This window comes from Cucurbita pepo, chromosome LG10 (assembly GCF_002806865.2).
Source record: "Cucurbita pepo subsp. pepo cultivar mu-cu-16 chromosome LG10, ASM280686v2, whole genome shotgun sequence".
In the NCBI taxonomy this organism is placed as follows: domain Eukaryota; kingdom Viridiplantae; phylum Streptophyta; class Magnoliopsida; order Cucurbitales; family Cucurbitaceae; genus Cucurbita; species Cucurbita pepo.
Genome location: NC_036647.1, coordinates 5,087,759 through 5,112,199, shown reverse-complemented (window position 1 = coordinate 5,112,199; position 24,441 = coordinate 5,087,759). Strand labels below are relative to the sequence as shown.

The 24,441-nt window shown below is 38.2% G+C and overlaps 5 protein-coding genes across 5 annotated transcripts; 3 read left to right on the top strand and 2 right to left on the bottom strand.

Annotated features, from left to right (window-relative positions):
• The first annotated feature begins 1,355 nt into the window (after window positions 1-1,355).
• LOC111803272 (BEL1-like homeodomain protein 9) lies at window positions 1,356-5,259 on the top strand. Its single transcript, XM_023687601.1, has 4 exons — window positions 1,356-2,098; window positions 3,113-3,459; window positions 3,545-3,605; window positions 4,641-5,259. Exons 1-4 carry the CDS (start codon window positions 1,541-1,543, stop codon window positions 5,073-5,075), a joined length of 1,401 nt encoding a protein of 466 aa, XP_023543369.1. The 5' UTR covers window positions 1,356-1,540; the 3' UTR covers window positions 5,076-5,259.
• Window positions 5,260-6,047: 788 nt separating this feature from the next.
• On the top strand, window positions 6,048-9,062 carry LOC111803116 (mitochondrial substrate carrier family protein B-like). The gene is made up of 7 exons (XM_023687393.1): window positions 6,048-6,479; window positions 6,792-6,968; window positions 7,067-7,213; window positions 7,831-7,932; window positions 8,019-8,089; window positions 8,201-8,268; window positions 8,432-9,062. The coding sequence occupies exons 1-7, from the start codon at window positions 6,237-6,239 to the stop codon at window positions 8,671-8,673; spliced, it is 1,050 nt and encodes a 349-aa protein (XP_023543161.1). The 5' UTR covers window positions 6,048-6,236; the 3' UTR covers window positions 8,674-9,062.
• A 1,003-nt stretch (window positions 9,063-10,065) lies between these two features.
• Window positions 10,066-13,449, top strand: LOC111804421 (proteasome subunit alpha type-4-like). Its single transcript, XM_023689222.1, has 2 exons — window positions 10,066-10,238; window positions 12,467-13,449. The coding sequence occupies exon 2, from the start codon at window positions 12,478-12,480 to the stop codon at window positions 13,228-13,230; it is 753 nt and encodes a 250-aa protein (XP_023544990.1). The 5' UTR covers window positions 10,066-10,238; window positions 12,467-12,477; the 3' UTR covers window positions 13,231-13,449.
• A 3,247-nt stretch (window positions 13,450-16,696) lies between these two features.
• LOC111804458 (protein MIZU-KUSSEI 1-like) lies at window positions 16,697-17,778 on the bottom strand. The gene has a single exon (XM_023689264.1). The coding sequence runs from the start codon at window positions 17,673-17,675 to the stop codon at window positions 16,896-16,898; it is 780 nt and encodes a 259-aa protein (XP_023545032.1). The 5' UTR covers window positions 17,676-17,778; the 3' UTR covers window positions 16,697-16,895.
• Window positions 17,779-18,450: 672 nt separating this feature from the next.
• Window positions 18,451-21,663, bottom strand: LOC111803733 (protein NRT1/ PTR FAMILY 2.8-like). Its single transcript, XM_023688259.1, has 3 exons — window positions 21,582-21,663; window positions 20,857-21,074; window positions 18,451-19,821 (listed from the first exon to the last, which is right to left on the bottom strand). Exons 1-3 carry the CDS (start codon window positions 21,661-21,663, stop codon window positions 18,451-18,453), a joined length of 1,671 nt encoding a protein of 556 aa, XP_023544027.1.
• Between the last annotated feature and the right edge of the window lie 2,778 nt (window positions 21,664-24,441).

Below are 24,441 nucleotides of genomic sequence, written 5' to 3'. Positions count from 1 at the left end.
ACAAAAAAATAAAAAATAAAAAATAAAAGGACTGACATTTTTGGAAAATTGTTGATATTTTGTCTAACTTGCTACCTCTCTGGGATGTCTTAAAAGCACTCAGTTCTGGATATTTTGACCATACAATCCCTTTCACTATCAACCAAATCTCCCCCGAATCATTCTTTTTTTTACGATATAGGATCTCACAATCTACTCTCTTTCACAACCATCGTCTTCATTGACACACCATCCAACATTGCGGTGGTGCAAGAATGACACAGACAAGATGGGGCCAAAAACATTTATTGTGATTCAATTTAGTACGTTTCCGAGCCCATTTCAATCATGGGTATCATCGTCAAATTTAAATCCTTTCGTTTATTTTTTTATTCAAAACATAAAAGAAAATATTAATGTTTCCATTTTAGCAAGTATATTCTCAGGCTTATTTAACTAAAATTATATATAATATAAAATAAAAAAAAAATGGTCAAAATGAGTTGATGGGTGAAGAGTGTGTGTGTGTTGAAAGGGGTAGTTTGTATCCAGGACTTTTGTACGATATATTTTGAAATTTTGTCATTTCTCCTTCGTTTTTTCTTTATTTTATTTATTCCCATCTTCCTAAATTTTATTATATTTACATCTACTCATTCATACTTTCCAAACTCAGATTCAACCTTCCAACTTTTTAACATTTTTTGTACTATCTTCAAGAAAAAAAAAGGAAAAAAAAAGAAAAAATCTTTCGAGGATCTTAATCGGGTTTGTCCTGTTATTAATACATTTTCACATAAACGTATAAACAATTCATTTCTTCTAAGTCACGTTTTAAGTAGCATTGAGTTTCATAATCGTTCCAAAAATTAAAAAGAATATCATTTATAATAATAAAAAAAAAAAAACATAAACACATAGTAAAATTATAGGACAAGAATTGGAAAAAACAAAACATCTCTAACTTCTGAAGACATAACACAGAACCATTGGAAAATGGATAATATGAAACAATAAATATAAAAAATAATAAAAAAATAAAAAAGAAAGGAGGGGTTTGAAGTGAATTAGATTCTCCTGGTACAGGAACCCAATGGATAAGTAAGTGATCCAAAAAAATCTCTGTTTTTATTCTACACCCACCACACATTTCACCCCGACAAAAACACATCATATCTGCTAGAAGTGAGCTTAGACAGTTACTTAACTCTAGCAGTGAGCTTAGACAGTTACTTAACTAGATTTAGCACGGGTTAAAAGGAGTGGAATTTGATTATTTTACCGGGAATAGCCGGTTGCCCACTTCTTGTCCAGAATTGTGAAACCCTATTAAGAGATGGAAGAGAGAGAAAAAGAGAAAAAGATGGGATTTTTATTTGAGTGGTAAGTTGTGAAAGAGTGTATGAAATTAAAATTTCTTTGTTAGAGAAACTGATAGAGAGAATCCCACGCCTCCAATCCTCAATCACTTCTGAATTTTGCAGCAACCCACCTTCTCTCTCTCCTCTCTCTACAATATTATATATCCAAAATTGTGTTGGGTTTGTTGTTTGAGTCGGCCATGGCGGAGGGTTTTGAACTCTACCATGTCCCACAGCAAAGCAGGCGAGACAAGCTGAGAGTAGGAGTTGGGAGTGGCGCTGCTAATAATCCCAATTTCCTTCCTTTATATCATCATCATGGTGGTGGTGGTGGTGGTGATGATGATGATGATGATCCCTCTTCTTTAATTTCCACCGATTTTGATTTTCATCAAAACCCCTCTTTTAATCTTCATAATCATAATCATTACCCTCCCACTCCCACGGCTGCTTACGCCACCGCCGCCCACCATCTCCCCCCGCTCCTCCCCGACCAACAACCACCCTTGTCCCTTGACCTCAACCTCCAACACCGCTACGCCTCTTCCCCTACCCCTCTTCTTACCTCCAAATTCTTGAAGCCAGCTCAGCAGCTACTCCACGACCTATTTCACTACGCCGACAAATTGCCGCCTGATTCCCCTCTTCTCGACAGCTTGGGCGGTGATATTCCCACCGCCGCTCTTCATCATGACCCCACCGACGATGGAATTGAAAGCCGGAGGAGAAAATCTAGGCTTATTACCATGCTCGACGAGGTACATATTTTAATTTCATAATCATACAAACATATTATTATTATTTTTTTCCCTTTAAATTAAATTAAATTAAATTTAATTTAATTGCTCTCTTGTTCTCCATTGCTTAATACTTTATATACATGCATTTTAATATAATTACTTCTTACCAAATGAAATGACTTTCACCGGTTGACGTGACGGATTTTGATTGGACTAACGTATTAAATTTATGTTAATACTATAGCCTAGCCTGCCATTTAATTTGTTAAATTAATTTATAAACAAAAATGTCAAATGGAATCCATGATTGACTCTTAACTACTATAAAGTTTGGATTTTTATTTTATTTTTTTTCCATAAAGAAAGATCTTAGTATAATTTGGATGTTGGGCATTGGTTAAACCGACATGGAATATGTTAATTTGTTTGGTTATTAAATTAATGGGGTTTTGAATTTGAAATAATCTCTCTTATTTTATGTGCATTAGATTCTTTTTTGTACTGAGGAGCTGAGGATCAAATGTGTGGTCTTTGATGTTTTAAACAACATATGTCTTTTTTTTTGATAAAGTTAATGAAAGGGAATATATGCACAAACATCCATTGTTTGTTTCTTATTTAACCTGTCTGATCCGCTACACAATCTCGGTTAAACCAAGGTTAAGAGGATAGATATGTTTGTTGTCTAAAGTCGTTTAAAAAGGGAATCTATTTTAAAGAAACTTTCAATGCTTTCATCATCGTGATATTCTGTTGTTTAAGTCGTTGAATAGATGTCTTAATCACTGAGCTGTATTCATAGCTTAGTTGCTAGATTCGTTTTTCTTTTTATGAAATTCTTGTATCAATAACTTTGTTGGCACTTCTTGGATATGTGTGCGGCCGTGTAGGAAGAGAGAAGTACCCGATTTCTAAATCGGACTAAAAATTTCAATTTCAATACTTTAATATGCAAAAGTTTCAAAATTTAGTGATTTGAAATTGTATCAAATCAGGCATGGATTGTAATTTTGTTGATTCTCTATTGCACAGGTTTATAGAAGATATAAGCTATACTATCAGCAGATGCAGGCAGTGGTGACAACATTCGAGTACGTTGGTGGGCTTGGCAATGCAGCTCCCTACGTGAACTTAGCCGTGAAAGCTATGTTTAAGCACTTCAGATTCTTAAAGAATGCTATTGCCGACCAGCTCCAATTGAACAAGCAGCATCAGCAGCCGCCGCCACCGCCGCCTTATAACCCGTATTGTCAAAGATCTATTCACAACAACAGTGGGGGATTCGTGGATCACCAGCCCGTTTGGCGCCCGCAGAGAGGCCTCCCAGAGAGTGCTGTCACCGTGCTACGAGCTTGGCTGTTTGAACATTTCCTCCATCCGTAAGAATTGTGTGGAAGAATATGAATGAAATGATTGAGCTTTATGTTAACCTATCAACTTAGCCTTCGGTTTTTTACCTTGCAGTTATCCTACGGATACCGACAAGCTCATGCTGGCTAACCAGACTGGTCTCTCAAGAAGCCAGGTGTGTTTCATCCATACATTGATTAATATAAAATAACGTAAAAAAATACACATAGGACAATATTTGCTTGCAGTAAGCTTGTGTTACAAATGGTATTATAGCTAGACATTGGACGCTGTTGGGGCCTCTAAGGGGTGGATTGTGAGATAAAATCTTGAGGAAAAGTCGAAAGGGAAAACACAAACAGAACAATATCTGCTAGTGGTGGGCTTGGATTCATGTAATATATATATTCATGTAATATAAAATAATGTGAATTGCGAGATCCACATTAGTTGAAGACGGGAATGAACCATTCTTTATAAAAGTGTGGAAACCTCTTTCTACTAAATGTGTTTTAAAACTTCGAGGGAAAGTCCAAAAAGGACCATATCTGCTCACGGTGGACTTGAGCTTTTACAAATGGTGTTAGAACCAGACACTGAGTGATGTGCCAACGATGATGTTGGGCCCCTCAAGGGAGTGATTGTGAGATCCAACATTGGTTAGAGAGGAGAACGAAACATTTCTTATAAGGGTGTGGAAACATTTGTTTAGTGGACGCGTTTTAAAGCCTTGAGGGGAAACTTGGAAGAAAAGCCTAAAGATGACAATATCTACTAGCGGTGGGCTTGTGCTCTTACAAATGTTATCAGGGTTAGACATCGGACAGTGTGCTAGTGAGGAAGTTGGACTCCCCAAGGTGGTGGATTGTGAGATCCCACATTTGTTGGAGAGACGAATTAAATATTCTTTGTAAATGCGTAGAAACCTCTTTCTAGTAAACTCAGTTTTTAAATCTTTACTAGCGGTGGGCTTGTGCGGTTACAAATGTTATCAGGGTTAGACACCGGACGGTGTGCTAGTGAGGACGTTGGACTCTCCAAGGGGGGTGGATTGTGAGATTCCACGTTAGTTGGAGAGAGGAACTAAACATTTCTGGTAAATGTGTGGAAACCTCTTCCTAGTAAACTTAGTTTTAAAATCTTTACAAGCGGTGGATTTGGAGTGTTACATCACTAGATTATATTAAATTGTGGTGGGAGTTTTGTTCAGGTATCAAACTGGTTCATCAATGCAAGAGTGAGGCTATGGAAGCCAATGGTGGAAGAAATCCACATGCTAGAAACAAGGGAAGCTCAGAAATCTCAGCACAGGGACGCCAATAATGGAACTCCCTTAAACAACAACAACAACAATGACGACCACCATCATCTTTCATCCACAAACCAATCATTGAATAACGCATCTTCTTCAAACCATGACCAACACCCACTCCACTTATCCAACTCCAATTTCTTTCCGACCCACCACCCTCACCCGCCTGCCGGAGCCACCACGATGGGCGCCGGCAACGTTTCCTTAACTCTGGGGCTCCACCAGAATCACGCCGGGATCACTCTCACAGAGCCGTTTCCGATCAATGCAGCTCAGCATTTTAACCTTGGGTTAGAAGCCAACGGTGAAGGGTTTGTAAATGAGTGGTTTTGATTGACATTTATATATATATATATATATGTCTGTCTGTGTGTGTGGTTTGTTGGGTAAAGATGTTCAATTTTGGACATCATGGGCAGCGAGGTTGTTAATTCAGACATTATACTCACAAATTTTGAGCTACCTGTAAGAATTTTATAATCTGACCTGAAATTGGAGTTCGCTAATTTGTTTCCTTATAACCATTGAATTACTATATATATATATATTAATGTTTGTATGGGAGAACAAAACATTTTTTACAAAAGTATGGAAATCTCTTCCTAGCAAACGATTTTTAAAACCGGAAGAATACGTAACGAGTCAATGCAGACAATATCTGCTAATGGTGGGGCTGAGCTGTTACAAATGATATCATAGTCAGTCACCGGACAGTGTGTTAGTGAAGATGTTGGGCTCACAAAGGGAGTGGATTGTGAGATCTGACATCAGTTGGAGAGGGGAACCAACCATTTTTCATAAGAGTGTGGAAACCTCCTCTTAATAGATCCATTTTTAAACTGCGATGGCAAAATTAATTTGAAGTAAATCGCCTCGTGACGCCAATATAATTGCAAAGAAAGAAGCATTTAAAAGAGCCAAGGGGTAAAAGCCATTTTTTTTAATTAAATTTCTTTTGCAAATAAGATATTCAAATATATCATATTATTATTATTATTATTATTATTATAAATACAAAGGATACAGCTAAGATTTAGGTGGCATTGCTATGATAATTCAAATTCTCATTCCTATGCTTTAAAGTTTCTCCTAAGAAATTTAAATAAAATTTCATATTATAATAAAGTCTTTTTTTTTTATAAAAATTAAGTCAACAATTACATTTATTTTATTTAAATGAAATAATCGAATATTAATTAATTTATTTTTATATCACATATTTACTATTTAAAAAAAAAAATAAAAGGGGTGGTTGTGGAAGTCGGCTGGCTTGGCTTATTTGTCAAAACTAAAACCACTAATAAACCCATCAGGTCAATTTTCCATAGTCGACAAGTCCTGTTCTTCTAGGGTTTTTTTTCTCTCTCTCTCTCTCTCTCTCTCTTCCACGGTCACTTTTCTCCCAAATTCTTGATTTCTTTGTCTTTTAAGACGGATGTGAGATCAAGATCAGCCGTTCTTGTGTCACCTTCCAGGACGGTTTGAAAACGGCAAATGAATATGGAAGCTCGAGTTGGTGTAGTGGTCGAAGGAGGGCAGAAGGCTCTTAATTCTGCTCATGGCGCCGTCGTCGACGGCGGTGCCAGGAAATATTTGCAGCAACAAGGCCAGAACAAGCCGTCGTTGAACCAGCAACCGCAGATTGGCACGGTGCAGCAGCTTCTAGCCGGTGGTATTGCGGGTGCCTTTAGCAAGACGTGTACGGCGCCTCTTGCTCGCCTCACTATTCTCTTTCAGGTATGATTCTTCTTTGTCCGAGTTTTAAGTCGATTTCGGAAGGATTTGTTTATGTTTTTTCTGATTTGTTGGTCTCTTTTTTAATCATTACCTGGGAAAGAGGAAATTTGTGGGATTGGGATAATAATTTTCTTGCTCCTTGTTTATGGGTCGACCAGACCTCGATTAGGCAATAAATTCTTGTCAGGACCTAGACCTCGATTACGCCATTGTGTAAATGCTGGGTTTCACTTGATAGATTAGCGTGCTTTTGTTGCTCTGACCCTGAATTAATTTAGTTCTTAACTTCCTTGCTCGATCCAACTTTACCAGGTGCAAGGTATGCACTCTGATGTTGCAGCAATGAAGAAAACCAGCCTATGGCATGAAGCTTCACGTATCATCCATGAAGAGGGATTCCGTGCATTTTGGAAAGGCAATCTGGTCACTATAGCTCACCGTCTACCGTATTCTTCAGTCAATTTCTATGCTTATGAACAATACAAGAAGGTGAGCAATAGATTATTTGAGAAACTTTGTTGGTAATTGGTGGCCGAGAGCATTCGAATAGTTTTCCAATCGTCTCTTCTTTTCTCTCCTCTTTGCAGTTTCTTCAGTCAATGGTTAGGGAAAGATATCAGGGCAATGCCAGCGCGGATCTTCTTGTGCATTTTTTTGGCGGTGGTTTGGCTGGAATAACAGCTGCCTCTGTTACATATCCACTGGACCTTGTCAGGACCAGACTCGCTGCACAGGTAACTATTGTTATTGTTGATGCTGCTACTGGTGGTGGTAACTGTTATTTATTTCTTGTTTGGGACAAGAAGTAGAAATTTCAATGAAAGAGGAAACATACGCCCGGGGGTTGCAAAATGCTGCATTTGCCTAAACACCATCCAGTTTTTCTTTAGATCATTTCACTTGTAGTCAGTGAAAGGAAAGTAAAAAATTTTACACCAACCAACGGCCGGATTAAAAATATTTTCTAAAATGTATTGAAGGCGAGAGTTTTTGTCTTTGAAGGTTCTACTGCTCCTTTTAACCGAGGCCCCAAAGGTAGACTCTGACCAACAAAACCTATAATACTTTTCTCTTTTACGAAGGGAGTGGCCATGGCCAAGTTGTTTTGGGTGTGATTTGTTTTGTGGTTGGTTTATCATTTTTGTGAGGTTGCTTTTGCTTATACTTGGAGGCGACAATATTTCTTAACTTTTCAATTCCATATTGAAAAGTTTGGTTGTATCTTAAAAAAAAAAAAAAAAAAAGAAATCTTTAGCATGGCATGTTGTAGTTATAAACTTGTAGCATCCAATCCTTGTGTTACCTCTTTTTTCCTTGTTTGAGTAACCCTTTTCATATTTAAACTCCACAGAGAAATACCATTTATTACAGAGGCATCTCGCATGCATTCCATACCATTTGCAGAGAAGAAGGTTTCTTTGGCTTGTATAAAGGACTTGGAGCAACCTTGTTGGTATGCATTTTGATAGTTATACATATACCTCCATATTTGCTCCATTCATTTGACTCAACGGCCTTATAAAACTGCACGTGGGACAGGGTGTTGGACCAAGTATAGCCATCAGCTTTTCAGTTTACGAGAGCTTGAGATCATTTTGGCAATCTCGAAGGTAAGAACTTTGTGGTTAGGTTATATTTGGGTGTATTCTATTTAAAAGTTATTTACATTTTGGTTCTATACTTGTGGGTATTGGTATAATGATCATTTGATTTGACACCAGACCTCATGACTCCACTGTAATGGTCAGTCTTGCTTGTGGTAGTCTTTCAGGCATAGCATCATCAACAGGTACATTTGGTTTCTTTCAATCCTACTTACTCATTCTCATTTGATGATTTTGGTTTAGTGAATCAAACTGATAGAATTGTCTGTTTCTTCTGGTTCATCATATTCTCCTGCAATGATAGTTATTTTGGTGAACATATTTGTCTTTCTTCCTGCTTTATTTCAGCAACATTCCCTTTGGATCTTGTGAGACGGAGGATGCAATTGGAAGGTGCTGGCGGGCGAGCCCGTGTTTATAACACTGGCTTGTATGGAACATTTAAACACATAGTGAAGTCAGAAGGTCTTAAAGGTTTGTACCGAGGGATTCTGCCAGAGTACTACAAGGTTGTCCCAAGTGTAGGCATCGTCTTCATGACATACGAGACCCTGAAAACATTTCTATCACAAATTTCCTCCCGCTCATAGCTGCTCTCAAATGTGTGATCCTTCCATTTGAGCGCTTATTCGAGTCACTGTACTATTTCCAGCGAGTATTCATTAGATCTCGACCAAGATCTGATCTCTATTACGTGGTACCAAATCGAGATACGTAGAAATAGGTTACCGGTCAATACGACAACTTAAGAGTGTCCCATTCATTTTTTTTCTTTAGAAATTTTGTGGCAGTAAATTTTTTGGTCGTTACTGCCAGGAGAAGACTACTAGTATTTTGTTTTTTATCTTGTACAGGAAGAGTTTAACCCAAAGAGTTGCCAATTCCAAAAACACAATCCATCCTGGGTGGTCATGCCTTTGTATACCGTTGCCTATTAGAATGATTCCTTTCAATGTTAATATAATGAATTTTGTCTCAATAATTTCTAACTAAATCAAACTATATCAACTAAAAAAAAGATTAAATTAACTTAGTGTTGGAGAAACATATATCAAATTTATTTCTATATGCTATCTAATAACCCATTTTATCTAATTACTCGAATGAGTAAAGTAACATGTTGATTTATTGACGATGAGTCTTTAAGTATTACTAATTAGTATGAATTTTTTTATTCTTACTCTATGGAAGCAAACGAACCTCGTTATTTAGAGAGATAGATCTCGAAATTGGCTTAAACTAAATACAATCGAACACGTTTTTAATCGGGAGGCCTTACTGTTGAGGATTATTGGGAGTGAGTCCCACATTAGCTAATTTAGGAAACGATCATGGGTTTATAAGTGAGGAATACTATCTCCATTGGTATGAGTTCTTTTGGGAAAGCACTCCATTGGTATGAGTTCTTTTGGGAAAGCACAAAGCAAAGCCATGAGAGTTTATACTCAAAGTGGACAATATCATACCATTGTGGAGATTCGTGATTCATAACATGCTCTGAACTTAGCCATGCCGATAGAATCCTCAAATATCGAACAAAGAATTGTGAGCCTCGAAAGTTTAGTCAAAAGTGACTAAAGTTATTTTGTTCGAGGGCTCCAGAGAATGGAGTCGAGCCTCGATTAAGGGGAGGCTATTCGAGAGCTCCATAAGCCTCAGGGGAGGTTTATAGTGTACTTTGTTCGAAGGGAGGATTGTTGAAGATTATTGGGAGTGAGTCCCACATTGGCTAATTTTGGGAACGATCATGAGTTTATAAGTGAGGAATACTATCTCCTTGGTATGAGCCCTTTTAGAAAAGTCGAGAACAAAACCATGAAAGCTTATACTTAAAATTATGGACAATATGCCATTCTCCACATCTGTTCTTGCTAACAGTTACTTTGGGAATACAATCGTAATATCCATTTATTCATTGTTTCAATAGAAAAGAGAAAAATATAATATTGGTAGCGAAAATATTTAACAAAAATCTACTTATTTTGGAACGACAAGAATTTGGGTTAATCGACGACTTCGTTAGCAAGCGGAAACTTGGCTTGGAGAAAAAGGAAACTTAATTCTGTGAATCACCCGTTCCATTCTTGCTTTCCTTCAACCATCCCGACGGAACCAGCCGCCGCGCCTATCTTTTCTCTCTGATTCTCTCCCGAAGGTATGCATTTCTCATCTCTACATCTACCAACTGTTTTCCGATGGACTGTCTACTGAAAAATCTACTGATCTTCCATTTTGAATTGCGGAATCTGTATATGTAGTTTCGATTCTAAGCTCTCTTTGCACTTTTGGAATTGAAATTTCGGATCCAATTCAAACGCGGTGTAGTCCTACTGAATCTGTCGAAAGTTATTATTGTTGGTAATGGTGCATTAGGTCTGGCGTCTGTTCTTGTTTATCCTTTAATTTCATCATCCTTCGTTTCTTCTTGCGACTTTGTATGTTTGTTATGTTTTCTCCGAACAAACAATCTGTACACTTAGAGTGGGTGAGTTTGTTATGTAGTTTAGGTTCGAAGAAGAAACTACTAAACAATGTTTCTTATAAAATTTTCTCGGAACACCTAAACCTGTTGAAACAAGTAACCAAACACTTGCCGCAGATAAGCCAGGGACAACGAGAGAGAGAAAGTTAGCAGCATTGCATCTCATAGGGGATGGGGGAACAAACCGAAGTAATATACAAATTTTCTGGAAAAAAATTGTTTTTGAAAATATTGAATAAACTACCCGTATATTGGGGCTTGTTACAATTGCAGCAATAAATTTTCAATTCAAACAATTACACACTCTAAGTTGCTTGCTGAAGAAATTTGATTGGTTTCCATTATTTACTTAAGAATTCTCCAAAGAGAACATACAATCTATCAACTATGACCAATTAGAGACGGTCACAATCTCCACACTTGACTCACTTCCACAAGACAAGAACTAAAATTGCGGTGTTTACAAAGCCACCCATATGAGTAGAACAACATAACCAGCAGAGGAAGTTATAACTCCCTAACACACAAAATTCAAATATAATAACTACTAACAGTCCCGTAATAAACAACTACTCACCCTTGTTTCTTGAGACGGAATTGCCTTTTTCCCCTTCTAGCTCAAACATCCCAATTGGAGGTTTAACAAATTTATACCCTGTTAGTGTTTCTGTTTTAAGGTTTCACTTGTCAGCACAGCCTATAAATGTGCTTATGGTTCTCCATCTTTGTATAATTTCATGGTTTCATGCTTTGGAAAGAAGATGGGAGGTCAAACTGAGGAGGAAAAAATGTTGGCAAAGGGATGTCAAAATGTGTTAAATTGAGAGAGAGAGAATGTGGTGGAGGCATAGTAGAGAGAAGAGATTGTAAAGGAGAGATGAAGGTAGAGGTAAATAGAGATATATTGAAATAAAGAAGAAACTTTGTGTGTTAGAGATACGAAGATAAGAGGAAATATGTTCTTCCTCTCTGGTTGTAGCGCTTACTATCTTGATTTCTTCTCTCTGCCCTTATCTCCCTTCGAGACATTTTCGTTTTCCTACACCCCTCATTTTGGCCTCCTCATCTAATTCCATCTACTTGTTATTATATAAAATGCATGAAATCCTAATATTTTAGGAGGCTGGAGACTAATTTGAGCTCGTGTTTGCTGCTCACTCATCGATAGTTTTAAACAGAAACACAAGCAGTAAGGGTCCAAATTTTTCCAGACCATTTTCAGAATGGTTTCGTTTTTAGTTTTATGTTTTTGAGATTTGTGCTTGTTTTCTCCCAATTTTCTGACTACCGTTTTCATTTTTCTTAAAGAAACGTGTGAATTCGTAGTCAAATTTTCAACACAAAAACTACTCGGCTAAGTATAGTTTTATGGTAATTGACATGTACCATATCTATTGAGGTTAGAAGTTCAACTCCCCCTATCCCCTTTGTTATGTAATACTAAAAAATTTATCAAAAACAAAAACAAGTTCTTAAAAACTATATATATATATATATTTTTTTTTTAATTTTCAAAACTTGGTTTGACTTTTGAAAACATTGATACAAATATTGGTACAAAGTGGATAACAAAACAAGGAAACTTATTTGTTGAAGTAGTGTTTATAAGATTAATTTTCACAAATAAAAAATCAAATGGTTATTCAATGGGGTCTCACTTACGCAACTTGTGTGGTGTAGTTGCTCAAATTAGTAATTTGAGGGTAGAAATGTAATGAGTCGTATCGAACTGGTGTGTTTTGTGAAGTTTTCCCAATGTTTTTGAAAATATGATGCGTCATCATATTCATGCCATGCCATGTCTGCCTCCCATCTCCTTATCCAAGCTAATTTGATTGGGATCATCATCCTTGCAGATTATCTATCCTTAATTCTCCATTCTATTTCTCTCTGTCCAACAGAATATCAGAAAATGTCTCGAAGATATGACAGCCGAACGACGATTTTCTCTCCTGAAGGCCGTCTTTATCAAGTTGAATATGCAATGGAGGCAATTGGAAATGCAGGTTCTGCAATTGGTATATTATCTAAAGATGGAGTGGTGTTGGTAGGTGAAAAGAAGGTGACATCCAAACTCCTGCAGACCTCAACTTCCACTGAGAAGATGTACAAAATTGATGATCATGTTGCATGTGCTGTGGCTGGAATTATGTCCGATGCCAACATATTGATCAATACTGCAAGGGTTCAAGCCCAACGATACACTTACGCTTACCAAGAGCCAATGCCTGTTGAGCAACTGGTTCAATCTCTCTGTGATACAAAACAAGGATACACCCAATTTGGTGGTCTACGCCCCTTCGGCGTTTCTTTTCTTTTTGCAGGATGGGATAAAAACTATGGCTTCCAACTATACATGAGTGACCCAAGTGGAAACTATGGTGGCTGGAAGGCTGCGGCAATTGGTGCCAACAACCAGGCAGCACAGTCGATGCTTAAACAGGATTACAAGGATGATATCACTAGGGAAGAGGCCATACAGCTTGCACTTAAGGTGCTTAGCAAAACCATGGATAGCACAAGTCTTACATCTGAAAAGCTTGAATTAGCTGAGGTTTTCCTCTCACCTGCTGGAAACGTCAAGTATCAAGTTTGCTCACCCGAGTCCGTAAGCAAGTTGTTGGTGAAGTCTGGTTTGACTCAACCAGCTGCTGAGGCTTCCTAAATGAAACACCTTATTTTAGACTCGATGCGTCCTATAGATGTCGAACAATTTCATCGTGCTTGGCCTGACATGTCTTATGATCTTCATATTACTTGAACTGATTATGGTCGTTGGATTGTTGGATTATCTTTACCAATGCTGTAAAACTATGAAGTGAGATATTTTATCGAGTTCTATCTAGTCCTTTTTTTCGAAAACAAGACTATATGTCTGATCTTATCTAGTGGTTGCTGTTAGCGTCCCTCCCCCATCTCTCCCAAGGCTCATACCTTCCACGGAAGAAGCCTCCATTGTTGTAGACGAATCTGAGAGGGGGAACCTGTTCCATCTTCGATAGAAGAAAGGACAACACTTTCCATCTGTTGGAATAAAGAAGTTATGCAAAACTATCTTCAATTAGATATATTCTGGAAACCTCTGTCATGAAGCATTTAGGTTGAATTGGATACTAATTTAGCAAGCTGGTTTAGAAGAGGATCTGATCCCCCGGTTCTAAGTGGCTTGTACCACAAACATCTCTTGATCTTCCTCTTAAACTCTACTTGTAGAGAGTTGTTATAGAATTGGTTCATGAATATGATTGATGATGTTGAGAATGGGACAGAGGCCCTGTGTTTTGGCATCTGAGCAATGATGGAAAGGCACAAACAACAGAGACGAGGAACAGGAAGCAAGCAGCAGATAACAAGGAGGAAACAAAATTGGTGCTCCTTTTTGGATGGGCATAAACATAGAATAATGAAAGGGCCTTTTAGAGTGTGTAAACAAAAGCTGAGGGTGACCATCTAATCTATACTTGGGATATAATCCCGTCAGCTATTCCTTTAATCAATTAATGATTTCCATATGGAAAAAAGGTAGAAGAATCCCAGATCATTACACATGTTCATTAAAGCCATCCTTTTGGGTTCAAATAAATTAATAAGCTTCTCTATCACTCCTTTTACTTTCCTAGAATAGCTACTCACTCACGCATCTTTGCTTTGCTTTAATATAAAGTATTTAGCATCAATACTAAATCAATTGATACAGGAAAAATATCTGTTAGCGGTGAGCTTGAACTGCTATAAATAGTATCAGAGTGAGGAAAAATATCTGTTAGCGGTGAGCTTGAACTGCTATAAATAGTATCAGAGTGTTGGAGTAGGGACTAATGACGATACATACATAATGGACAAAAGTGAACAATATCTACTAGCGACGATCGATACATAACGGGTCAAAGTGAACAAAACATTAGAGAAAGTATCCCGAGAGGCAAGAGATAGATAGATACCCTTTGAAAAAGCAGTCAAAGGAAGAAGAACAATGATTGTGCAAGAAAAGAATGGGCATTTAATCATTCACTCGGGCAGCAATAGAACAAAAAGAATCATCATTCATCATTCTGTTTCAGAGACAGCACCTTATCTATCATGGGTATCCACTTAATAATATATTAAATTAAGATTATTGGGGGAATCAATGGCCTTAAAACCCTTATATAAATTCTCATCATAATGCACAACAACAACACCACCTCATATCCTTTTCTCTTCTTCTTCTCAAAATCCTTTCATTTTCAATGATTGAGTTAGGATCTGGTAATCTGCATCCTGAGGTTTAGGGAGTTCAATATGTTACTTATCCTCTCATGATGTGCTTCGCTGGTCCTTGGGATGCAGATTATCTCTTCCTGATTGACAATATATTCGAATAGGTTCGCTTCGATCAAATCAAATATATATTTAATTTTTACTAACACTTTCAGTGTTTCGAAGTGTCTACTAGAGCTCGAAAGTATGATTCGGATGCTACTTGAATCAGCACAAGAAGATTATGAACAAGGTAAGAAAAAAAAAAACCCTTATGGGTTATTTGCTCATTAAATTGATTTATCTGTTAATATTGTTGTTTTATGTTTATTAATGGGTGTTAATTTCATTAGAGTTTTTCTTAGTTTAATGCTCTATTGTTTTATCCCCACGAGTAAAGCTTTTAGGGTTTGAGATTAATGTATTACTGTAAATTCATTTCATGACTTCAGCTGGTATATCTATGGTGCCTTCATGCTTATTTGAACCATTTTATGTGAAAGTTGTGTAACTAATTATGAGATCTCATATCGATCAGAAATGGAAACAAAACATTTCTTATAAGGTTGTGGAAACTTTTTCTTAGTAGAGAAATTTTAAAACCTTGGAGGGAAATCCGAAAGAGAGTCGAAAGAGTACAATATCCAGCTAGCAATGGGTTTGAACTCTTACCAATGGTATAAGAGTCGGTTGCTGAACCTTGTGCCAATGAGGACATGGGCAGGAAGTGGACTATGAGATCGAGTTCATGGGCAGTGGATGGATTGTGAGATCCCACGTCGGTTGGAGAGGGGAACATGGTCATCGAACGATGTGCCAACGTGGTACAAAATGCAAACTGGTTTTTGTTACTAAAAAAAATTATAAAAAATTAATTTCAAATGTATCTTTTAGTTTCTATTTATAAGATCAATTTTGACTACTACGACTTACTATCTATAAGAGAAAGTAATTTGAATTTGTATCGAATGGTTATTACCTAAAATAATCGATTTTCAAACGTTTATGGAATGATTATTAGGAGAATCATATCATATAAACATAGAAGTATGACTTGGAAGCCTTACAGTTCCAACCCAACAAAAATCTACCGAGTTTCCATGAACCACACTCGGACTTTGCTCATAAGCTATATAATACTTTTTATAACTTACAAACACGTGAGGGCTTATAACAAATCCGCATGGAGATCCCCATTAAGGATATCGAGCTCTCGTATGAGACCACTGAAATTACTCAAAAAGAGACAAAAATGATCCCAATTGTGTCTGGTTTCAATGACAGACTAGAGGAAAGAATGTCCTTATGGAGAGTGTTATGGAGCCCTTGAACAACTCCTTAAGTGAAGCTCAACTCCTTTTAGAGTCCTCTAACAAAGTACACCATTTTAAGATTTTATTAAAATGGCTAAATTAAGAGCATATCGGTGATACTATGTTAGGAACCAGTGTCCCTTCAAATGGTACAATATTATCCACGTTGAGCAAGAGGTCTGGTGACAATCATACTTATAAATCCATAAATTCATGATCATTTTCTAAATTAGTCAACGTGGAACTCTCTCCTAATAATTCTCTCGTCATCCCATAAATTACAAAAATTGGAGACAAAATCATTGAAGAAAGAAACCCACGTTCGTGGAAAGCAACATTATGAGTGTTTGCTTTGATCCATCATTTTAATATTCACTATATTCTTCCATATCTACTAATTACATCTTCATCCCCTTGTGTAATATAATAATAATCTATATAAACAAAGATATGGTGTCCATTCATTTTTATAATCATAGTTTTGCAGGAATCATATGCCATATTTAATATTCAATATTCAATCTTACCATATATTTATATATACATGGAGAGGTGGCTCTAGTTAACATCAAATTTTAAAAAGTAATGTTTATCCATTCATATGAACATGAACATGAAGAACAAGAACACGTATGGAATTTCCAGAGCAAGAAAACGCAGAGTTTTCATTTCTGAAAATCCTCCGAAGAAAAACAGAACCAAAAACTCTGTTGGGTCATAAAAACAGAGGAAAAAATGTACAGAAATGAAGTTCATAAATAAGGTAAAGGTACCATTTTTATTGATTACCCATATTTGGAGATCTGAGCAAGAAGATACTGAGTTCTTGTCCCGGGAACTCGGCCGGGTTAATAAGATGGAACGATTCCGAGTCAGCACTCCCCACCACGTGCTCATAATTAGCTCTCATGTACATTACCTCCTCTGTTTTCGATCCCGACCCGAACCCGAACCCGGATGGCATTACTCCGGCTCCCACTGTTGTGGATTGCATTGTCTTTAGCATGGACCGGATCGAGTCGCCGGCTTTTTTCCTCGCAGCGAACCCGAGTTTTCGCCCGTTGCAGGACATTGCCCAGATGGGGATCGAACGGAGCGGGCAGAGCCCGAGTTCGACCCGGTTGCACTCGAGGGCGATTCGGACGAGTCCGAATCGCATTTCGTTGACGAGTTGGTGAGTTAGAATCGGAAACTCGAGTAGGAGAAAGGGCTTGTTTCGGAGGCGGTCTTGTTGGACGCAGAACCACACGTGCCCACGCCGATGGCCAAAGATAGTTCCGATCACCATAGTTTTCGAAGGTCGTGGTGGAGCTACGATGGCGGCGGCGGCGGCCGCCGCGGCGAACTTCGGCGTGACGCTGTCGGGAGTAGTGGCGGGAGAATCTTGATCGTGGGTTGGACCGCCATTGGTGGTGGTGGACGCGGAGATTTCTAAGTCGTCACGAAGCGAGGTGCTCAGACGTTTCTTGGGGGCGGCGGAGGCGGCGGTGGCGGTTGTGGCGGTGGGCGGAAAGAAACAGGGGAGGAAAAACCGACGAAGGGCGTCGATCTTGGCCATGGTTTTATTTGGGGTTTGGATTTTTGGCTTAAAAAGGTGATTTTTGGGAGATTTTATATAAAGGCTGTGATCGGAGAGGCTTTTCCGGGAAAGAGGTGAAGAATTTAACGAACAAAAAAAAAAAAAAAAAAAAACACTGAAATACAGTCTGTTCAAATATATATATATATATATATATATCTGACGCGGGAACTGAAGTAGCCGTTGGAATTAAATTTTAGTTGCCAGATAGCAATGCACACTTGTCAACTCATGAATGGTCCACGTCCTCATATTTAATACAGATTTATTAAATTTATATTTAATTAGTCTTCACATTTTAAGTTTATTTCAGATTAAATTAAATTAAATTAAAGTTATTTTTTAAATTACGCTCAAAACTTTCCAAAATTTTATTTTTTTCTCCTAAATTTTTTTTATTTATTTCAAAATTAATAATAAAAAGGAAGAAAGGGAAGAAAAAGCCCAGAAAGTTTCCATGGTTAGACGTAGAATAGATTATATCTTAAGATAATATAATGATTTACTAATTTGTTACCAAACATAGGATTTCATGGTTTGTTACCAAATCTATGATTTAGAATGTAATTTTCAATTTACACATCTCTAAATACAAATACATGAGGTCGTGACCTTAGATTATCCTGTCATTCAACCTAACATCAATCAGTGTACATATACATATACACATCAATATATATATATATAACTTGTTGATTATGTACGACCAGATTTTTGATCCATTAACGGACTTTCATGAGGCTTCTGCGGTGGATCAAACGTTGGGTTTGGGTAAGAAATGAGTGGCGAAGAAGCGGAAGTATAAGAAATTGAATGCTGCAATGACACCCACCACGTAGAAGAAGTAATCAAGGCGGTTTTTGTTAAGATCATTACCTCCAAGCCATCCACTTTTTCCGCCCTCCACTCTGTTTATTTTGCTCACTATAGCCATAAGAACAGAGCTCATATAGCTACCTAACGACAAGCTCAAGAAAAATATAGCTCCGGCCACCGTCCTCAGGCTCTCCGGTAAGTGCGTAGTCAGAAGCTCCATCACAGCAATGGCCGCAAAAGCCTCCGTCAAACCCGACAGAGCAAACTCCGGTATCAGCATCCAAACGTGCAATGGCGAAACGAACGACTTATTTTCCACCGCCGAGTTACGGCGGACATTCTCGAGAATTCCGGCCACTACCATACATATAACCGACATCACAATCCCAATTTCGATCCGGGTTTTCATGGAGAAGCGTTTGTTTTTATGGTTTTTTTTCTTCATGAATTCCACGAATTTCTCGTAAATATAAATCCAAATGGACAGAGCAATCATGGGTGTGAGACTCATCCAAGCCGGTGGGATTTGGAAATGAGGTCCGATGAATCTGTTCATTTGAATGGCTTGTAGAATCCCAAATGAACCCATTTGTTGCATTGAAATAAAGCATGGAATTCCGGCTACCCAAATGGGGACAATCCCAACAACGCACTTGAATTGCTCCACTTGATGAACACTGCACAATTTCCACTCGTTCTTGGATTTCCCCTGTTCGTCCAATTCGGTGGAGGAATCAACCACCGTAGCCGCCTTGTCAAATACCAAAAACCTATCCGTGTGAGACAGCTTAGAGGAATCCATTGGAGGGTCATGTAAGTGATCAATTTGAGTGAATTTTGGAACATTGCGCTTCCGACAAGTGGCGACCAGGACTTTCGCCATGTCGGCAAAGACGCTGCCTTGAGGGGTCTTGCAGATGTAAAAGCGGCGGCCCAAGAGAAAGATGAGGATGGAGAAGACGAAGCAGGCGGTGGGAATGGCGAAGCCGAGGGTCCAACTAATGCTGGTTTGGACATAGACGACAAGGGTTAGTGCTATGACGAGAGCGACAGAGAAGAGGAGATACCACCAGTTTAAGAAGCTTTCCAGCTTGGCTCTGCCTTTTTCAGTGTTGGTGTCGAATTGGTCAGCGCCGAAGGAGATGTTGCAGGGTCTTATGCCACCGGCTCCGATGACAAGTAGTCCGAGGCCGAGGTAGAGGAAGCCGAGTTGCCAAGGGTGAGGCTGTGGGCAGTTGGACTCGCCATGTCTGCAGGGTGGAGGTCTCATTTCAGGGAAGCCAGCGCCTAGTGTCAAAACTCCCATGCCCTATTATCAATTAATATCACCACATTCAGCCCATAATATTATAAGCCTTCTTGTTTTGTTTATAGCGCTCCGCGTGGTTATATTCATAAGGTTCCGACTCGCCAGTCATTATGGATCTAATGCCATGACGAGGTAAAGGGGAGGGAGAACTGCGAAGCTTTGTAGACTCACAAAATTGCTCCCCTTAGAATGCAAGCAAGGTCGCTTGCTTATTCAACCATGGCTACAAGAAAGGAGGCATTGGAAACAAAGACTAAACCATACTAAAGTCAAGAGGCATCTAGTCGCTTCTGGACAAGCTTCTATCAAGCTGACTGATATCATTCGTAACATTTCAAGTGACAGCAAGTAAATATTGTTTTTTTTTTTTTTTTTTTTTTTTTTTTTTTTTTTTTTTTTTTTTNCCCTCAAGGTTTTAAAACGTGTCTGCTAGTAAGATGTTTCCACACCGTTATAAGGAATGTTTCGTTTCCACCCCTTGGGGGCCAGCGTCCTCGCTGACACACTATCCAGTGTCTAACTCTAATACCATTTGTAATAGTCCAAACCCATAGCTCGCCGATATATTGTTCTTTTTGACCTTTTCTTTTTGGGATTCCCCTCGATGTTTTAAAACGCGTATGCTAGAAAGAGGTTTTTATTCCCTTACAAAGAATGCTTCGTTTCCCCTCTCCAACTGATATGAGATTTCACAAACCACCCTTTGTGGGCCAGCGTCCTCGCTAGCACACAGTCCAATGTCCGATTCTGATACCATTTGTAACAGCTCAAGCCCACTGCTATTTGTTCTTTTTGGCTTTTCTTTCAATGTTTAAAAACACATTTGACCGGGAAGAGTTTCCACACTCTTACAAAAATTGTTTCGTTTCACTCCCAAATCGATCGTGGGATCTCACATTAACTTTAACCAACATTAAATCAACTTACCATACAATCACTAAATGATTTGAGTAACCATATCAAAAAAACCCATGAATTTTGAAAGGTGAATATGTATATTTGGTGAAGAGGGGTGGAAGAGAAGAAGAAAAGTACCAGGAGGGAGGCGAAGGAGCCAAAGAGGAGAGTATAAAACCTTCCCAAATAAGCATCAGCAAGAAAAGCCCCGGCGAGGGCAGCGAAATTGGTGGTGCCACTCCATATTTGAAACACATAAGCCGAATCAACGCTGTCCAAATTGTACATCGTGTGCAGATACAATACCAAATTGGCTATCAAGCTCATCGACGCCAGTTTCTCAAACGTCTCATTTCCTTCCACAAAGTCAAAAAAAAAGTTCATAACCCCAACAAAACAAAACAAAACAAACAAACTAACTGTAACCACTCAAATCCATTCCCTTTCGGACTTCCTCTCAAGACTTTAAAACGAGTCTGCTAGGAGAAGGTTTCCACACCCTTATAAATGGTGTTTTGTTCTCCTCCCCAACCAACGTGGGACATCACAATCCACCCTCCTCGAGGGCCCAGTGTTCTCGCTGACACTCTTTTCTTACTCCAATCGATGTGGAACCACCCCAAATCCACTCCTTTCAGGATCCAGTGTCTTTGCTGGCACACCACCTCGTGTCTACCCTTTTTGAAGAACAGCGAGAAAGCTGGCACATCGTCCGGTATCTGTTCTGATACCATTTGTAACAACCCAGATACACCGCTGGCCGATATTGTCTTCTATGGGCTTTCCCTTTCGGGTTTTCCTCAAGGCTTTAAAATGCCTATACTAGAGGAAGGTTTCCACGCATGGTGTTTTGATTAACTTACCAAGTATGAATCTGACGGCTCTCCATCCTCCAAGAGCTGCCTTTGGACGATTGAAGGAAGAATGAAGCCTCCCACTCTCCATAGCACTTTCTCTTTTTCTTTCTTTCTTCCTTGTGTGAAAGCTTTATAATGTTTGTGTTCTTCCCATTTCTAATTTTAGTGCCACTGCAGGTTGCTCAGTTGTAAACGACTCAAATTTCTATCTTCCAAATTCAACCAACACGTGCATTGCACTTCTAATAATACCAATCCAACACAACCTTGTTTAACCATACCTCAAAAAAAGAGGGTTGCCGGCGATGAAAGAACCTTGTTTGGCCACACTTTTAGAACATGTTCTATGAAGGAGTCGAGGCTAATACGATTTGAATCGAGTTCTAGGACCCATTACTTATGAATGTCGGTCGCCAAGGTGTTGAACTGATGATGTTTAAGAATCTAGGTTAAGTTTGTGTTATGCCCTTTTGTATGACTCGTGTCCACTAGATTATAATAGGATGTGGCTACCATGCGGAGACAACTAAGGGACTCGCAAACTCATTGATAAGATAAGGAATCAACTGTAAGGAGGTAAGATTTGGATTACCTTGTTGATCAAATATCTCAAGGCAAGAACACTTGATTGAGATTCGAATCACTCCACAAGCAAGATCGATCATGTCTAGCTTGAATGATTCTTGTTGATCAAATATCACAAACACTTGTTTGAGATTCGAATCACTCCACAAGCAAGATTGATCATATCGAGCTTGAATGATTCTATATTTTCCAAGTCTGTTACAGATTCAACATACATGGCTTTATATACCCTCAAAATTAAACTACTAAAGGCATTACTAAGAGTTGTAACATTCATACTTAATGGTCATAATGAGCCATTATGTAAATGTAACCTAAAAAATCTTAAAATACAACAACTCTAAATTGTAACCCACCCAAAATTTACAACAATCAAACTTCATTCTTCTTCAATGTGACATGAATTGAAACATCTTTTGATAATTTTGACAACCTTTTCTTCACATCTTCATTGAAGTATATTGTATGATTGATGTCTCTCGGTTCATATCACTCATTCTTAATCCTGAACTCGTCTCAAGGAACAAGATGTAGCTCATATGGTAGAGCATTCGCTTAGCATACGAGAGGCACAAGAATTGATACCTTGCATCTCCATTTCATTACATCTAGTTATTATGCTTTAATCATAGACCAAAAAAAATCATGAATGAATTATTACAAATTTTGGTCTACAAATTCAGGGGATGTAGCTCATATGGTAGAGCATTTACTTAGCATGCGAGAGGCACAGAGATCGATATCCTACATCTCAATTTTATTACATCTAGCCGTTACACTTTTGGACCTGATTAAATAGACCAAAGACTAGTAAAAAGAATCACGAATGAATTATTACAAATTTTGGTCGTAGTTGAGATGGTAGAGGGCTCCTTTTGTATTTTTATTTTGTTATATGTATGTCGGTCATTCAAATATTTTGTGTCAGCACATACTGATCCTTGATTCAAAATCTCGAAAAGTACTCGTCATGCAAAGTTTTTGAAAAAGTTCCTAATTTTTTTAAAACCATGTTTAATTCAATATTGATGTGCATATGATTTATGTAGCAAGTGGATGTAGTTGGTTACCACATGGACACATAGGTGGACTCAAATTTTTTTAATCCAACATGTGGTTTTGTAAGAAAAGGTCAAACCTTGAAGGAATGAATTTTCCAGAATGACAGATGTGAATCTTTCAAAATTGAATTCAATTTACGTGTAAAATGCGTTATCCAATCTCCCCAATCTCTCAAGCTGTGTGCCATATAAATCAAACCAAATCCATTGCAAACCTTCTTCAAGTTCGTGGGGGAAAAGAAAAAAAAAAATAAAAAAAATGGTTAATCCAGCGTTTATTATAATCCCAGTGGTTGTTTCCATTTGTGTTGTTTTCACGCTGTTGAGTTTACTTTGCCATGGGACAGAGGGTGGCAGTAACGGCGAAGGAGGTGCTCGTTTCGGCGGTGCTGCCCATGGTGGAGGATTGCATCATGGACATGCCGGCGTACACCATGGACATGGTGGGGTACACCTCGTAGGGGTCCATTTTGGAGGTGGAGGACACGGCGGCGGCGGCGGTGGCGGTGGTGGTGGCTGTTGACGTTAATTGTTTCTTTCAGAGGTGGGCGTATAATATGTATTATGATTAATTAGGTGTCAATCTTAATAGTTTTTAGAACTTCTTTGAAATAAATTTGTATGTAAATTAAATTGTTGTATGTTAAATTATAATAAGTTCTAAAAATTATAGTTTAGAGATTATAATATGAACTTATCAACGACTTCAAATTATATTTATTCTAAATTATATGGAGTTTGGATAACACGATCTAAAGCATGGTCATTAGGATGTTTGAATTGAGTTTTAGCGTTTGTTTTTTTTTTTTTTTTTTTTTTTTTTTTTTTTTTTNTGAATTAAATAGGTTAGCTTATTTTGGAAGTTGGTGATTTGAATTAGAATATAATTTTGAGAATTGAATGTAAATAGTTTATAAAACAAATGAGTTTACGTGTAAGATGCAACTCTTTGGAAATTTCAACTCCACAGATATATCCAACCCCTAATTCAATTATAAAAAAGTTGAAAATCCATATTGCAATGCAAGCTTCAAGTTCATAACAAAAATGGTTGATCGGACCACTGTTATAGTAATTGTGGCTTTCGTTTCCTTTGCTATTGTTGGCGTCTTCTTGCAGTTCCTCTGCAGGGGGGGTGATGGCGCCGAAGGTGGCACCGACGTTCAACTAGAACTAGGAGGTGGGGGTGGTGGGGGCTGTGGGGGTGGTGGGGGCGGTGG

Coding starts and splice junctions, on each gene's coding strand:
- LOC111804458 (XM_023689264.1), bottom strand. CDS start 17,675: ATGGCCAAGATCGACGCCCTTCGTCGGTTTTTCCTCCCCTGTTTCTTT.
- LOC111803733 (XM_023688259.1), bottom strand. CDS start 21,663: ATGGAGAGTGGGAGGCTTCATTCTTCCTTCAATCGTCCAAAGGCAGCT. Junction 21,075..21,581: donor AGCCGTCAGATTCATACTTG/GTAAGTTAATCA, acceptor ACTTTGTGGAAG/GAAATGAGACGTTTGAGAAA. Junction 19,822..20,856: donor GCTCCTTCGCCTCCCTCCTG/GTACTTTTCTTC, acceptor AATTGATAATAG/GGCATGGGAGTTTTGACACT.
- LOC111803116 (XM_023687393.1), top strand. CDS start 6,237: ATGAATATGGAAGCTCGAGTTGGTGTAGTGGTCGAAGGAGGGCAGAAG. Junction 7,933..8,018: donor GACTTGGAGCAACCTTGTTG/GTATGCATTTTG, acceptor CACGTGGGACAG/GGTGTTGGACCAAGTATAGC. Junction 8,269..8,431: donor AGGCATAGCATCATCAACAG/GTACATTTGGTT, acceptor GCTTTATTTCAG/CAACATTCCCTTTGGATCTT.
- LOC111803272 (XM_023687601.1), top strand. CDS start 1,541: ATGGCGGAGGGTTTTGAACTCTACCATGTCCCACAGCAAAGCAGGCGA. Junction 2,099..3,112: donor TTATTACCATGCTCGACGAG/GTACATATTTTA, acceptor TCTATTGCACAG/GTTTATAGAAGATATAAGCT. Junction 3,460..3,544: donor TTTGAACATTTCCTCCATCC/GTAAGAATTGTG, acceptor TTTACCTTGCAG/TTATCCTACGGATACCGACA.
- LOC111804421 (XM_023689222.1), top strand. CDS start 12,478: ATGTCTCGAAGATATGACAGCCGAACGACGATTTTCTCTCCTGAAGGC.